Source organism: Leptidea sinapis, chromosome 14 (assembly GCF_905404315.1).
Source record: "Leptidea sinapis chromosome 14, ilLepSina1.1, whole genome shotgun sequence".
In the NCBI taxonomy this organism is placed as follows: Eukaryota; Metazoa; Arthropoda; class Insecta; order Lepidoptera; family Pieridae; genus Leptidea; species Leptidea sinapis.
Window position 1 is genome coordinate 2716049 of NC_066278.1, and position 15760 is coordinate 2731808.

Sequence of the window (15760 nt, forward strand, 5' to 3'; positions counted from 1 at the left end):
TTTAAAATTATGTACCAATTATCCCATTCAATTTAAAACGGACAATTCAGAGGTCTTCTTATTTATACTACCTATTGATAGGTTTGAAATCGGTGTCAAGGTTAATGTAATAACAGGTACCTACACTCGCCACGCGTGACTTTGAGGGGGATAGCTTCGTACAGAACAAAACAAGCGGGCAAGCATTCGGGTTTGAGGCAGAGGCATGTGAGGAGATTGCATAAAAGGTGTATTAAATTAAATCTTTATTGAGTTATTTTATACTTGAGTTGTTGAAGTCGGTTTTTTAAACGAAGTTTTTTTTTAAATAAATAAAAATTAATAATGTGTCACTAAAGTTTTAATAAATTAAAATCCGATTCAATAGGCTCATTGAACAAAATATATTTTAAGCGAAGTGTCTATTTGTACGGGTACTGGACGAATAAATTATATTTATTCATACATGTGTTAATTTTTTTTAATTACGACATATGTGGCAAGTAGGCAGTAGTAGGCAGGTAACGGCCTGGAATTAGTGACATAATATTGTCACGGGTACACTATAGTGATATTGTAAGGGAATGATATTTTGACAACTTTATGAGGCCGTCTCTGATTGATCTGTTTCTTGTATTTCTTATATAGTCATTATTTGATAATTATGCATTAGTGTGATCAACGAATTATTGTTATCTAAGTGAATTGGCCTTTGTTCACTAGTAGGTCCCAAAAACAAATTAACACTGTTAATCACAACGCACGAGCCGAGCGTAGCGTGCCGCGGCAGCGTACGGCGAGTGCCAGAACCGAATCGGTTCTTGTTCACTAGTAGGTCCCAAAAACAAATTTTAATAATAATAATTTGTTTTTCTAGTACCCGTATTAATAGACTAGCCTATTTTAAATTTACGTAACTAAATGTATATTTAGTTTAAGCATTTAATGGCATCTACGTAACAATACCATTAATAATATTATAACTCGTTAACCTCTTATTGGAGCCTGGTGAGTAATACAGATATAAAATATATTTTTAATGTAAGTATGTCCACAAATAAAAGACGAGAATGGAGAGAATGGATTAACAGGAGATAGAGGGGAAAGATAGACGATAGATGAAAGTAGATTTATAGCCAGTCTGAATAAAAGCCCAATTTTCAAATGTAGGTAAAAGTTATTATTAGAAGGTCACTGTCCCGTAATGTATTAATTTAATGGTAATACAAGTATAGGAATGAACTCACCAAATATTTCTCCTTTACTCGCGTACTCGGAGACAATGTAGATCATGTTTTTAGTTTCCATGACCTGCAAATAAAAACACTTGACGTCAACTATTTATATACAGACAATTGCGTAAGCGCAGAGAGACAGACATTATAACATCGACAATCTATTATATTATATTTACATCGGGGCAATGTATTCTAACTGCTGCTATATTTTTGTAGAGTACTACCGAGTTATCTGTACAGATGGACAAATATTCAAACTACAGGTGCGTCAGCGGCCATTTTGAAATTTCCAATTGCCATCGTTTTGTTTCATAGTGAAAAACTGCATTTGAAATAATCTTAGAAGTGATGCTTATGACATATCGGATATGCGATTAGCGGCGCTACGACCTGCACAGATAACTTGGGGGCACAATAATTATAGTCTTGACACTAATTACTATTTATTAATTAAGAACTACCACGTGTAAATAAAATAACATTTGAAGGTATGAAAACGCGTGTAATTTAAATGAAACCTTTAAATTAGGTCTTTACTTTGTATGTCAATGTTTTCAGGGGTGTGGTCCTTTAATGAAAATCTTTACATATATAATTCTTCTGTGAGTGTGTATGTCACTGAACTCCTCCTAGACGGCTGGACCGATTTGGATGAAATTTTTTGTGTGAGTTCAAGGGGATTCGAGGATGGTTTAGATTCACAATTGAACTACCTCCTTAACGGCTGGACCGATTTTGATGATATTTTTGTGTGTTCCAGTGAATTTGAGATTGGTGTGTGACTTCAGGTGGATTCGAGAATGGTTTAGATTCACAATTAAACTACCTCCTAAACGGCTGGGCCGATTTTGATGATTTTTTTGTTTGTTTCAGTGAATTTGAGATTGGTTTAGATTCTCAATTCCGTCCATATAATATAATTCTCTCCGTCCATATAAATAAGAACACCTCTTAACGGCTGGACAGATTTTGCAAATTTAAGACGTGTGTACAGGACAACGTCTGTTGGGTCCACTAGTCTAATATATAAAATTCTCGTGTCATGGTGTCAAACTTTGAACTCCTCTGAAACTCTCCTCGAGATTCTCATGAAATTTTGAGTGCATATTGGGTAGGTCTGAGAATCGGACAACATCTATTTTTCATCCCCCTAAATGTTAAGGGTGGTCAACACGAAACTTTCTTTTTTAATTTTTTTGACATTTTTTTTTAAATTTGTTTGATTATGGGTCAGCATTAAAAAATACATACAACTTCAAATTACTTTTGTATCGCGATTTTAATATCGGCAATTCAACGTTTGCTGGGTCAGCTAGTATTGTTATAAAAATTATAAAATCATACTAATACTATCACGCTTAGATTTTTTTTCTTTTCATGGCATTTAAACTATGTATCAATTAATTGAAAAATGATTTCGTTTTTAACTCATCAATCTGTTATGAATATGATGACTTATTATAGTGGATACTTCTGTTTCGCTAGTTATACCGGTGTGTGTAGGTTTCTTAATTTCTTTCGAATGATGGTAAAAAGCGAGTTCAGTAATTTTTCTTAAATAAAGAAGCAATATCCGGACGACCGAGCCTTGCTCTGATTTTTAAGAATGTACAAAACTTGAACAAAAAAAAACTTATAGGACAACTGGATTCGAACCGGGGTCTTCTGCTTTCCGGATCACCCAATTTCCCATCTGAGCTATTACAGTCTTGTATATAGTGGCGAAATTTACCTTTGTATTCTAATGTTATTGTAGCTGTTTCTCATTAAAACACGGATAAAACTAAATTTTTTAAAACTGAAACCTAGCTAGATCGATTTCTCGCCCCCGAAACTACCTGTATACTAAATTTCATTCGAATCGTTGGAGCCTTTTTCGAGATTTAGAATATATATATACAAGAATTGCTCGTTTAAAGATATAAGATGTACGAAACATAAAAATATTCATATCAAAAATCTTAATATTACAGAACCCTACGGAACCTACTAAATGCACTTAAATTCTTTAAAAAATAACAATTAAAATGCTTCAGAGCAAACTTTGTGACACAAATTTGTGAGTCATTAAGATATACAAGCTTGTATAGTAAAGAATGTAATGCTTCACTTAGAGCTCTCTTAATGAGACTAGGAGTTATACAATTTAAATTAATCTCCATTGAAAACAGTAGTGGAACACGCAATTGAAAAGTGGAAACTCGAGGCTTGTGATTCAGAAGTGAATTCTTAAAATTGAATGGCTTTTAATGAATGTAGCGAATGTTTTGTGTTTGAATCGGTAAGGTCGTGCCCGTGAACTGTCCGCGTCCGCGCCCGAGTGAAACTAAAACTGTACTCACTATAAATAAGAAATGAGTCACGCGTGAATCTCTTTCCGGATTGAGGAATTCTTACTTTGTTCTAACTTCTAACACATTAATAGAACTGAATAATATTTATTATAACCGAATGAAATTGAGTTATAAAACCTACTGTTTAATTTTCGTAGTTCCTGAAAAACGTTCCAAGGTACAAACATCACATTTTAAGCTGTCAGCAAATTTTGAATAAAACTGACCAAACCTTGGAGATACAAAAATTGTATTGAATGTGTTGTGGGCACATTATTGCTACAATTATCGGAAGTACAGCGACCCAGATACGGATAATATAGGAAAGGAAGTTTGTGTTTAACAACGCTGGGCTAGACATTGTGTCGACTTTACTAGTGGGACAACAATGGTTCATTTATAAACCCACTTATTAAGAAGATATTTATCGACAGTATATTTTTTGTTATGGAAAAGCAGGACAAACTGTGTTGTTAAGTGATCACCGCCGCACACATTCTCTTGCAACACCAGAGGAGTCACAGGAGCGTCGCCGGCCTTTAAGGAAGGTGTACGCTCTATTTTTGAAGGTGTCCATGTCGTATCGTCCCGGAAACAACGCACAAGGAAGATCATTCCACAGCTTTGTAGTACGTGGAAAAAAGCTCCTTGAATACCGCACTATGAAAAAACGCCACACAACCAGATGGTGGGGATGATATCCTAACAAATATTATAAATTAATTATTATAACACTATCTAAACTTGTCGCCATAAACTATTTTTAATACAAACCTCTCTAGAACCTATTCCATACACATTATTCCAAATTATAATACATTTTTACAGTAACTTTAATTTTTCATAAGTATTTTATATAGGGCAAAAATTATATTATGACGAGATATGTCGTTATGTATTTTCTAGACTACGTACTCAAAGAATTTCTAATAGTTATTTACGCAACTGGTGTGTATTAAGGGATATTAAAACACGAACGGTTCAATAGTATCACATCAGTGTTTTAATAACTAATTATCAACAGTTGCATACAAGACTTTATCTACACCCATAATATGAATCCTCAATAAAGGAATCAGCCAGTCCTAGTAACCATAATATCATCCAAAGGAGTGTTATTATCTTCTTCTTATCGAGTCGACGGTCACCTCAAATACGTGCAGCCCAAAAAGCCGCAACCGTGATAGCTCGGTCGGTAGCCTCGTGTAGCTCCTCGTTCGTGCATGTTGTCGGGCACGCAGGGCACCCAGTCATGTGCGCAACGGTCTGTCTCGGATGACCGCAGATGCACTCCGTATCATGTCCAGAGATGAAATCCCACCTCGCTAAGTTTGCCCTAGATATTCCCACTCCTGCTCTGAGACGGTTGAGCGACTTCCAGATAGGCCAACTGAGGTTGTATCCTTCGGCTAGTTTCTTTTTCACGCTGATGTTCGGGTTTGAGGTGCTTAGCCGTGACGTCCACATGGCAAGACGTGTAGTTTCAGCGGATTGGTTGAGAGGCTGCACTGAGTGTAAGAAGCTATTCCTGGAGCGTAGCTTACGGACATGGAAAGAGCCTCCCCGCGTGGTGCTTAGTTCTATACCGATCACATGCACCCGGCGTCCCTGGAAGCAGCACTACACAAACAATATCAGTAGGCTGACTAATCTTTTCACCACGATGGCCACCTCTAAGTGTTATTATGAAAACGGATGATATAATTTTGTACTGAATTTCATTACAACACTCGTTGGGTTGATGTAATGGTTATTAGGGGACACTGGGAGTTTTAATGTTGGCAATAAGCTAACTGTTTTAGTATCTTTAATAGAGGATTTAAAGCATGGGTGTAGATAAAACATACAACATCGTAGGTACACTGTCACTTAACTACAAGACAACAGATAACTGTGTGATCGAAATATTTCTTGGTGTGAACGCCTGACGTTTTGGCGCGCAACGCTAACTATGATGTCATAGTTCATAACAGCCTAGAGAAACTCTCTAAAAAAGCGATTCATTCGATTGTATGCAATGTGCAGTCAGTGATAGATGACGGCTATAATCTTGAAAAAAACGGAGATAGCCGAAATCCACCACGTTTTAAGCAACTGTCCGCATTCAAACTTAGCCGGATTATACTTAGTAGCCAATCGCTATACTGTGATTACTACTATTTCAAACTTATGTAAAATGAATGCATGTTTCGTGCTAAACTAAATTTCAATTTTAACTGAGGCTGTCCTGCCTCTTATTACGTAGTATTTAGTTCCTCTTTGGTTCATAACCACAAACAAACAAGCGAAGAAGTTTAGTTCAAAATTGTTTTACTGTATTTGTTATTGCATATGAGCATAGCCTCCTGGCTTTTTACTTTCCCTCAGCTGAGCCATTCGCCGTTTGCCCCTCTAATATAAAAAAGGATATAATAAGTCAAAGTCAAAAAATCTTTATTCACTGTAAAACTTTATAAGTTATTTAGTGCAAGTCAGGATGATGTTACAATAGCATTCAAATGAGTATAACAATGTTCATTAACAAAATTTAGAATATTAATTCCAACTATCTTTATCATTAAAAAAGTCTTTCACATTATAATAGGCCTTAGATGTTAATTTATTTTTTACGATACATTTAAATTTTTTAATAGTTAATATTTTAATTTCATTTGGGAGTTTATTATAAAATATAACACAATCCACTTTAAAAGATTTAGCAATTTTACAAAGCCTAGTAGATGGAATTGCGAGTGTATGTTTGTTTCGAGTATTGACACTGTGTACATCACTATTCTTTTTAAATTGGCTAATATGTTTATGAGCGTATAGGAGGTTCTCGTATATATACTGGCAGTGTACTGTCATAATATTTATTTCACCAAACTTTTCTCTCAATGAGTCCCTTGAACGTATTTTATAGACAGCTCGAATTGCTCTTTTCTGCAGCACAAATATGTTGTGAATATTTGCAGCCCTACCCCACAATATAATTCCGTAAGACATGACACTATGATACTACTATAATAATTAGGCAATAGCTAATAATCAACGTAATATTTAAACATGTCACTTTAATTTGTTCGAATTGTAATTAGATAAGGTCATGAAACAATGTATTGAGCTACATTTAGGCCGAATACGCAAACACGCGACTATCACGTGCACGTGCCACACTGACGAGACGTAAACTTTGTATGCCTGATCTGGTTTTCCCGCTAAGAGATTCAGTTAGACTATTATTTTTTAACTCAAGGGTAATTAAACAAGTTTAAGTAAAGAAACAAAAGACATAACATTTTACGACTATTAGGAACGAGGCGAGCAGCTGATGGTTTTTGATACGTCCTGTCCGTTACAATGCAGTGCCGCTCAGGATTCTTGAAAAACCCAATGATTCTGAGCGGCATCGTCACCTTGAGACATAAGATGTTAATTCCCGTTTGCTCAGTAATTTCACTAGCTACGGCGCCCTTCAGACTGAAACACAATAATGCTTACACATTACTGCTTCACGGCAGAAAAAGGCACCGTTGGGATACCCATAATCTAGCCGGCATCCGTGCATGCTACTTGTTACGTGTTCATAATATTGACAATTTGCTTGTAGTTTTACTAGTTTTATCAATATTTTTACTAATTAAGATATTATCTTAGAGCAACAATTGTTCCAAACAGTTAAAGTGTAATAATTATCGATTCTAATTTTAAAGATATCCATATCAAATTCGCGTATCTATCCCTCATAATCAAAGAAAAAATTAATAAGTGATAAATATTATACTTAGTTAAGAAATTATTCACAGTAGGTATAACCAAATCCGGTTGGTACAGTGAACTTGTCATATGTTTGTGTGACGTCAGCAGGCAATTTCCATAGGTGACTTTAGTCCTAAACGTCACTAAGATGGCGACCTGTCCTCATCTTATCGCGCGGGCATTTTCATCATAAACTTCTAACAAATTATATTTAATACTCATAATTAAAAGCTTAATATAAAAACGTTCTTCGGTAAGTAGTACTGTTATATTAGGTATTTGTAACATTTTTCATATTTATAGTTATAAAATACTAAAAAGTTATTATAAATCCTTAAAGGTCGAATTTTGATCATTATCCATAAAAATATGTGTTTAATACTGAATTTTGCTATCTGTCACTTAACTGATACTCTGACTCTTGTTTGACATTGCCACAAATAACTTAAACAATTTTTGAATTATTTAAATTTTATTTATTTTTAATACGTTTTAGGTATATTGTTATTCATTTCAGCTCTGTGTACTTCTTCTCTATTAAATATCTCTATAAACATTATTTGATAATTGACATGTATTTATTGATAAGTAGATTATACGACACGAGTTACATGTAGGGTTGCCGACCGTACTCTAAAACGGAGTATACTCAGTATACTTTTTTTATAAAAAAACCTAACAAAAAAACGCTTTTATAAAAAATCTTACAAAAAATAGAAAATAAATTTGAATTAAAAATAGTGTAAGAAAAAAGGTTTTTATTGTTAAAAAAAGCGTGGGGTGCTTTTCTGGATATTATCAAAATAACCCTTCTACTCATAATCTGTTCATAAAATACTTATAACTATTGATACCATGCACGCCGCGCTTTTTTTTACAATAAAATCATTTTTTCTTACACTATTTTTAAATTCAAATTCTTTTAAAACCATGAAAATTTGTATGTGCTAAAAAAGAGTACAAAACAATACCTTTTTAAAAATATAAAATAATTGATACTCTTTTTGTAAGTCCGTACTCTTTATTAACTTCTTTGAAATCAGATATACTCTATTTCTTCTAATGAAAGTTGGCAACCCTAGTCTTACACGTCACAACACGAGCCTGTCATTCGACACAGTGCCGAGTAGTGCTGATGTGTTGCCTAGCAGCGTTCTAATGACGTCATGAGAACGAACGAATCAAAACAATGGAAGTATAGTAACCAATTGATAATTACGTAGAGGAAAATTTATAAATTAAAGTCTGCAAGTCTGGCGTAATATTATGTGGTAAGTAGGTAATTTATTTTAGCCTCGATCTCGTCGAGTTAACAGCGCTCCGCGAAAATAACGATGTGCTTGAAGGTAACTTAATTTTCGCACTGTAGCTAACAAGCTTATTAACGACGAGATCAGATGTTGATAGGAGATATGTTTTATTTTATAATTATGATGGAATAAACCTTTACCAGTGGGAGGCTCCTTTGCGCAGGATGCCGGCTAGATTATGGGTACCACAACGGCGCCTATTTCTGCCGTGAAGCAGTAATGTGTAAGCATTACTGTGTTTCGGTCTGAACGGCACCGTAGCTAGTGAAATTACTGGGCAAATGAGACTTAACATCTTGTCTCAAGGTGACGAGCGCAGTTGTAGTGCCGCTCAGAATTTTTGGGGGTTTCAAGAATCCTGAGCGGCACTGCATTGTAATGGGCAGGGCATTTACCATCAGCTGAACGTCCTGCTCGTCTTGTCCCATATTTTCATTAAAAAAAAATCCTTTCACTATCTGTCAGCCTGAAGTCTCTAAGAAATTCAATTTTTGAAGTGAAAACTTCTTTACTGGCGTTGAGCATTTTTTTTGGAATGGGTATAAAATGTTAAACTCGCGTCAGGACACGTGGCCTGATGAAAAATTCGTAAGACAGTCGTTGAAATTACGGATGAAAGTTGGTTTTTCTGATAGATAAAGTTAACGTAAAATCATTGCTATAGTACTGAAGTGTTAAATTTTTTATGTAATATTGTCATTTTTGTGTACGATAGCGCAATAAATGAATATTTAACCACGTAAATGCTAGTACTTTTATACTGATAATAAAGCGTTTCGTGCAAAATGATTCCCTAACCATTCCAAAATATTCAACAATGCACAACGTTAATGTTCAAGTTTTCACTCCCGGAGTGCAGTATTTTTTTTTACTGTTTAGTTACCTTTTTTTGTATGTAAGTCAGAATTTTTTTGGAACGAGATTCCCGTACGATTCAACGTACCATGACGTTGTATTTTATGTTAGAGAAATTAAAGGCTATATTTAATCGCGACACCAAGGTGGCTCAACCAGTCGCACCACCGCGGACTTCGTAAGCTACCATACTAGACACCAGAGCCAAATTACATTTTAATCTGTTCAAGTAGTTTTCGCATTTTGCCCGAATACAGACAAACGGACAAAAAAACTAAAAATCTATAATGTTTGTACAAAATAAACAGAACATAAGTATTTATTCGTATTCAGAAAATCGCTTAAAATTAAAAGTTCCATGTTTGATTTGTCTTATCATGCATTGTACTAAAACACCACATTATTCGAACTCTGTTACTTTTTTGCCACAAAGTATGACTAAGGACGTTTACGTGGTTAATCTGTGGCATTTCGATAACAAATGTGTTTTTGATACTATGATGTTATTGAGTAGTAATAACAGAAAGGTAATAGATACATTGTTTAGCTGTTAATCTTGTTTTAACATGCGTATTACACAGGCTGGGACAGCGCAACACTGAAATCGTATTAAGATTTCAATCGATTTAACCCAGTGGTTCCCAACCTTTTCTTGGCCAGGGGCAACTTCAATTTATTTATTGTTAGCAGGGACTATGATGTACAAGAAAAACTGAATCAATCCGAAATTAGACTTATAAATATATATTTTTGTGAAAAATCAAATTGATTTTAAATCAATGTGATTTTTGAGTTTGCTTCTTCTGTACAAGTTCATTAATCCTAGGACTTATATCATTACTCAAAGTCACACGCAAATCACCGCCTATTTTCAATCGATTCCTTGCTTTGTTTTCAAATTGCTAACAAAGTAGAAAACCCTTGCTCGAATAAATAGGAAGTAGAGATGATGTAAGAAAATGCTTTTTTACACCAAGACTTCTCAAGTGAATTACATTCAACCAACCTGTATAGCCGAGTGGTTAGCGATCCTACCTACTAAGCTAGAGGTCCCGGGTCCGAATGTTTGTTTCCGAGTCATGGATGTTTAAATGTATTTATATATGTTTAAGTAAGTATATTGTATTAAATATATCATTGTCTTGTAACCCATAACACAGGCTATATATGCTAAACTTGGTGCAAGATAATTTGTGTAAAAACTGTGTCAATATTATTATTATTGGATCTTGGACATGGATCTTCTTGGATTTCTTCTGTTACTTCTGTTGCAAATCAGTTTTTGATCAACTTTAGCTTCTGTATTGGAATATTCTGTTATACAGTTTATTCTTTATTACTTTTTATGAAATATTTTATGTTTAAAACGCTTTTAACTTTGAACATGATTCATTTATGTGTCCTTGAGTTTCTTTTAGAAGTTAAATCATTACATCAACAATTATGTCAGTATTCTCCTCTTGTTGTAAAGAAATAATGTCACAGCAGAATTGCTTAACCGTTTGACAAAAATTTATCTCATATAAAATAAATATATTTTTAGTTCTAATTTTATTATTAGTAGTGGGGTCACGAATCTATCCTATATCTATCTTACCAAAGTGCACTCAAAGTATAAATTTTCATTTAAATCGACTCAGTAGTTTCGGAGTACATCCCGAAAATACATCGTGATTCATGACACGCCATAAAAATAGATGCCGATTCTTAGACCTACCCGATATGCACACATAATTTCATACAAATCGGTACAGCCGTTTCGTAGGAGTTTGGTAAAATTTGACGTTTTACATTTGATTCTATGAGCTTGAAAATATAATTCTACTATTAAATATGTTGATTGAGGGTAGTCGCAATTATTTTGACCTATTTCTAGACATATCATATATTTCTTCCGCGTTCTACAACGCTGTGGAATGAGCTTCCTTGTGCGGTATTTCCGGGACGATACGACATGGGTACCTTCAAAAAAAGCGCGTACACCTTCCTTAAAGGCCGGCAACGCTCTTGTAATTCCTCTGGTGTTGCAAGAGAATGTGGGCGGCGGTGATCACTTAACACCAGGTGACCCGTACACTCTTTAATCCTCCTATTCCATAAAAAAAACAATCAATATCAAGAAAGAAGAACAAGGTTTTAGTGAAGCAATAGAAATGGATAGTGTTATCCTGCGCTAACTGCTAGTGAACTAATGTAGGTAACCTAACTGACCTAGTTTTTATATCAGTATATGTTATATGATAAAAAAAAATGGACCAAAAATTAAGATATATGACAAATATATTATTGTGCGTAGTTTATACAACAATGCGGAAAATATTAAGCTACAATATAATCGTCATAACGTTTAAGGCGACACTAAATGCCAGCGACCTTGAGCGATATGAGTTCACGGCTTCCGGCCCGCCATCTATGTAACAAAGCCAATATTTTCAAAATTCTTACGTGGAAATCAGTTTATATGCTTACAATCCTCGTTATTCATTACTAATCTGAATAAATATACCTACACAAAAATGTAAAGCTATAAGAATAACTTTTCTGAGAGCTGTACTAAAAAAATGCGTCATGCCATGCCAAAAAACTTGTTTAACTGCAAGGAAAAGTGGTAGTTCAAAAATGCTCTGGAGTGAATACTATAACCAACAGCAAGCATTAGAAACCTACAAATAAGACTTAATTATATGTGTAACAGGATTAAGTAGTGTTCATAGCTAGAAATGCTATATTTTCACCAAAAAACTTGTCTAAAAACACCTTGTTTGCATGTTTTCTGCTTACTCTTCGCCTTAACACCACAGTCGTCGTAAGGAGCACATGTCGTATGTACAAACACAGACATAAAGCAATGGAATCATAACTAACTGCCCGTGGCTCTAATAAATTTATGACTGTACGAGTAAAACATAATATCTATTAATGGCGTATCCATAAACTATATCATATTATATTTATGAAGTGTGCAACACAACATAGGAGCAAGATAAACACAAAAAATAATAACAACATACTTACACCAGCTAGATTATGGGTACCACAACGGCGCTTATTTCTGCCGTGAAGCAGTAATGTATAAACATTACTGTGTTTCGGTCTGAAGGGCGCCGTAGCTAGTGAAATTACTGGGCAAATGAGACTTATCTTGTCTCTTAACCTAACTTATCTCGTAGACATAAGATGTCTCAAGGTGACGAGCGCAATTGCAGTGCCGCTCAGAATTTTTGGGCTTTTCAAGAATCCTGAGCGGCACTGCATTATAATGGGCAGGTCGTGTCAATTACCATCAGCTGAACGTCCTGCTCGTCTCATCCCGTATTTTCATTAAATAAATTGATAAATTGAATTTAACTGTTCAACTATGTACATTCAATGAAACTAAATTTATTTCTGAAAACCTGTTACAGGTTAGCTACCTGTAGTAAATTTTCTAAAGGTGTAGGTATAATGTCAACTGACTGCCCAGTTGTGTACGAACACAGAAATAAAGGCAATGTAGAAGCAACCCTAAAACAACTGACAATTGATTAGTCTTTATGTTGTTCGCATTATTAATTTAATTTACTTTTATTCTTGATGAAAACACATGACTGTCACTAAGCCAACCGTCCGAATGACGCACAAAAATATATTTAAAATCTTCGCATATTTGTTGAACTCTCGAATTTTTGTTGGGTTCAAATATCCGAATAAAGTTTTAGTATGCAATGTAAATTAAATTTGTTCATTTTCCAATCCTAGAAGTGAAGGAAATCACATAATAATAATAAATTATCCTTAAGAATATCAAAAAAACTAGTTCATTATATTAATAGATATGAAATGCACAAATTAATATGGAAATGACTTCACATTAGTGCGTACAGCACCCTAAAAGACCGGAAACAATCCTGTGATTCCTCTTAGGTTTCAAAAAGTTTGAAGTTGATACACTTACTCTTAGGGTGACCGGTATTCGATTTCATTTATGCAATATTTTTGTGTGTCAGATTTTTAACAGGTCGCAAAAACGATGATCTACAAATAATGTCTATCTTAATATATATATTTCTTTTGTGCGTCTGTTGTAACTGAACTCCTCCTAAATGGCTGGACCCATTTTAATTAAACTTTCTGTGTGTCTTCGAGAATGGTTTACATTCTCAATTGAACCAAACGGCTGGACCGACCTTGATGTTTGTTTTGTGTGTTCCAGTGAATTTGAGATTGGTGTGTGTCTTCAGGTGGATTCGAATGGTTTAGATTCAGAATTGAACTACCTCCTAGACGGCTGGACCGATTTTGATGATTTTTTTGTGTCTTCCAGTGAATTTGAGATTGGTTTAGATTCTCAATTCCGTCCATATAATATACTTCTCCTGCTCATGTGTATGTTACTGAATTCCTCCTAACGGCTGGACCGACTTCTCAAATTTAAGACGTGTGAACAGGACAACGTCTGTCGGGTCCACTAGTTAATATATATATTACTAGCTAACCCAGCTAACGTTGTATTGTCATATAAAGTAATAAATAAAATCATTAGTTAAAATTTTTGGGGCATTAAAAATAGATGCAACCGACTCAGACCTACCAAATATATGTGCTGCAATTATTATTGTATTCGATTGCCATTTTGCACCCTATAGCGGATTTGTGGATGGATCAGGATATTATAAAATCGCGAAATGAAATGAAATGAAATGAAATGAAATGAAATGAAATGAAATGAAATTTATTTGCAGGAAACATTGTACTTAAGGTGTTAACAATATAATGGATAATCCAATATGTTTCGTCAATTGACATGCAAAATATGTTACAAAATTGTCTAAACACTAATCGTACTGTTATATTGAAACATGTCGGATTTCACAATGATATCAATAATATTTATAAAATGAAATTTTAATACTTATATAATATTATAATATGAGACGATGCGATACAAAAATTGCGAAAAAGGGGCGAAAATTTAAGGGTTTTATGTATTTTTAATGCTGAATCATAATAAAATGAAAATTGTCAAAAAAATAAAAAAAAACATATAAATCGGTTTAACCATTTCGGAGGAGTTTGGTAACAAACACCGAGACACGAGAATTTTATATATTAGATATAACAACTTATGTCTCAAGGTGACGAGCGCGATTGTAGTGCCGCTCAGAATTTTTGGGCTTTTCAAGAATCCTGAGCGGCACTGCATTATAATGGGCAGGGCATATCAATTACCATCAGCTGAACATCCTGCGCGTCTTGTCCCTTATTATCATACAAAAAAAAATACATACAAAAGGTACAGGGACCTGTGAATGCTCGCCTGTAGCGTCGGTCGTCGATTTATGTCGACTCTTATGAGTCAAAGTCTTCATGTAACTGATAAGTTATGTTATAACTTATCAGTTACATGAAGCAAGTGTCGGTTCAAGTATCACGTGTGTCGGTATATAATTACCGCATCGTTTGCGTGTTTTAGTTTTGTAAGAGGTGGTACTATCTGCGAGTTTAAATTTTTTTCTACACCCATGCTTTAAATCCTCTATTAAAGATTCTAAAACAGTTAGCTTATTGCCAGCATTAAAACACCCAATGTCCTAATAAACTTTACATCATCCAAACAAGTGTTGTAATGATGAAATTCAGTACAACATTATATCATCCGTTTTCATAATAACACTCCTTTGGATGATATTATGGTTACTAGGACTGGCTTTTTAATGTTAGCAGAATGCTGTTTCAGAATCTTTTATAGAGGATTCATATTATGGGTGTAGTTAGTCTTGTATGCAACTGTTGATGATTAGGTATTAAAACACTCATGCGATACTATTATCAAACCACATTCGTGTTTTAATACCCCTTATTATACATACCAGTGGGAGGCTCCTTTGCACAGGACGCCGGCTAGATTATGGGTACCACAACGGCGCCTAATTCTGTCGTGCAGAAGTAATGTGTAAACTTTACTGTGTTTCGGTCTGAAGGGCGGCGTATCTAGTGAATTTACTGGGCAAATGACACTTAACATCTTATGTCTCAAGGTGACGAGTTGTAATGCCACTCAGAATTTTTGGGCATTTCAAGAATCCATCAGCAGCAAGCAGTAAAACACAAAAGTTGTATAAATAAGTAATTCCGGATACATCATACAGTTTGAAGTAATTGATGATCGAAGACGTACCTGATAAAGTTTAATGATATGAGGATGATCCAGCCTCTTCATGATGTCCACTTCTCTGTACACCTTCTGAAGATTACTTGCGTCTAATTGTGATTTATCTATTATCTTAATTGCTACCTATAACAAAAACATACCAATTAAATAGATATC

At 34.6% G+C, this 15760-nt stretch overlaps 1 protein-coding gene across 2 annotated transcripts in view; it reads right to left on the bottom strand.

Annotated features, from left to right (window-relative positions):
- The window catches only part of LOC126968059 (serine/threonine-protein kinase SIK2), a 93426-nt gene that overhangs the window by 52089 nt on the left and 25577 nt on the right, over positions 1-15760 (bottom strand). Inside the window, exons 3-4 of one of the 2 annotated variants that reach the window (XM_050812861.1) lie at positions 15611-15727; positions 1227-1290 (exon numbers count right to left, since the gene is read on the bottom strand). In XM_050812861.1, coding sequence (XP_050668818.1) covers positions 1227-1290; positions 15611-15727 — 181 coding nt within the window. The remainder of the gene's footprint in view (positions 1-1226; positions 1291-15610; positions 15728-15760) is intronic. The other variant, XM_050812862.1, reaches the window with a different exon arrangement.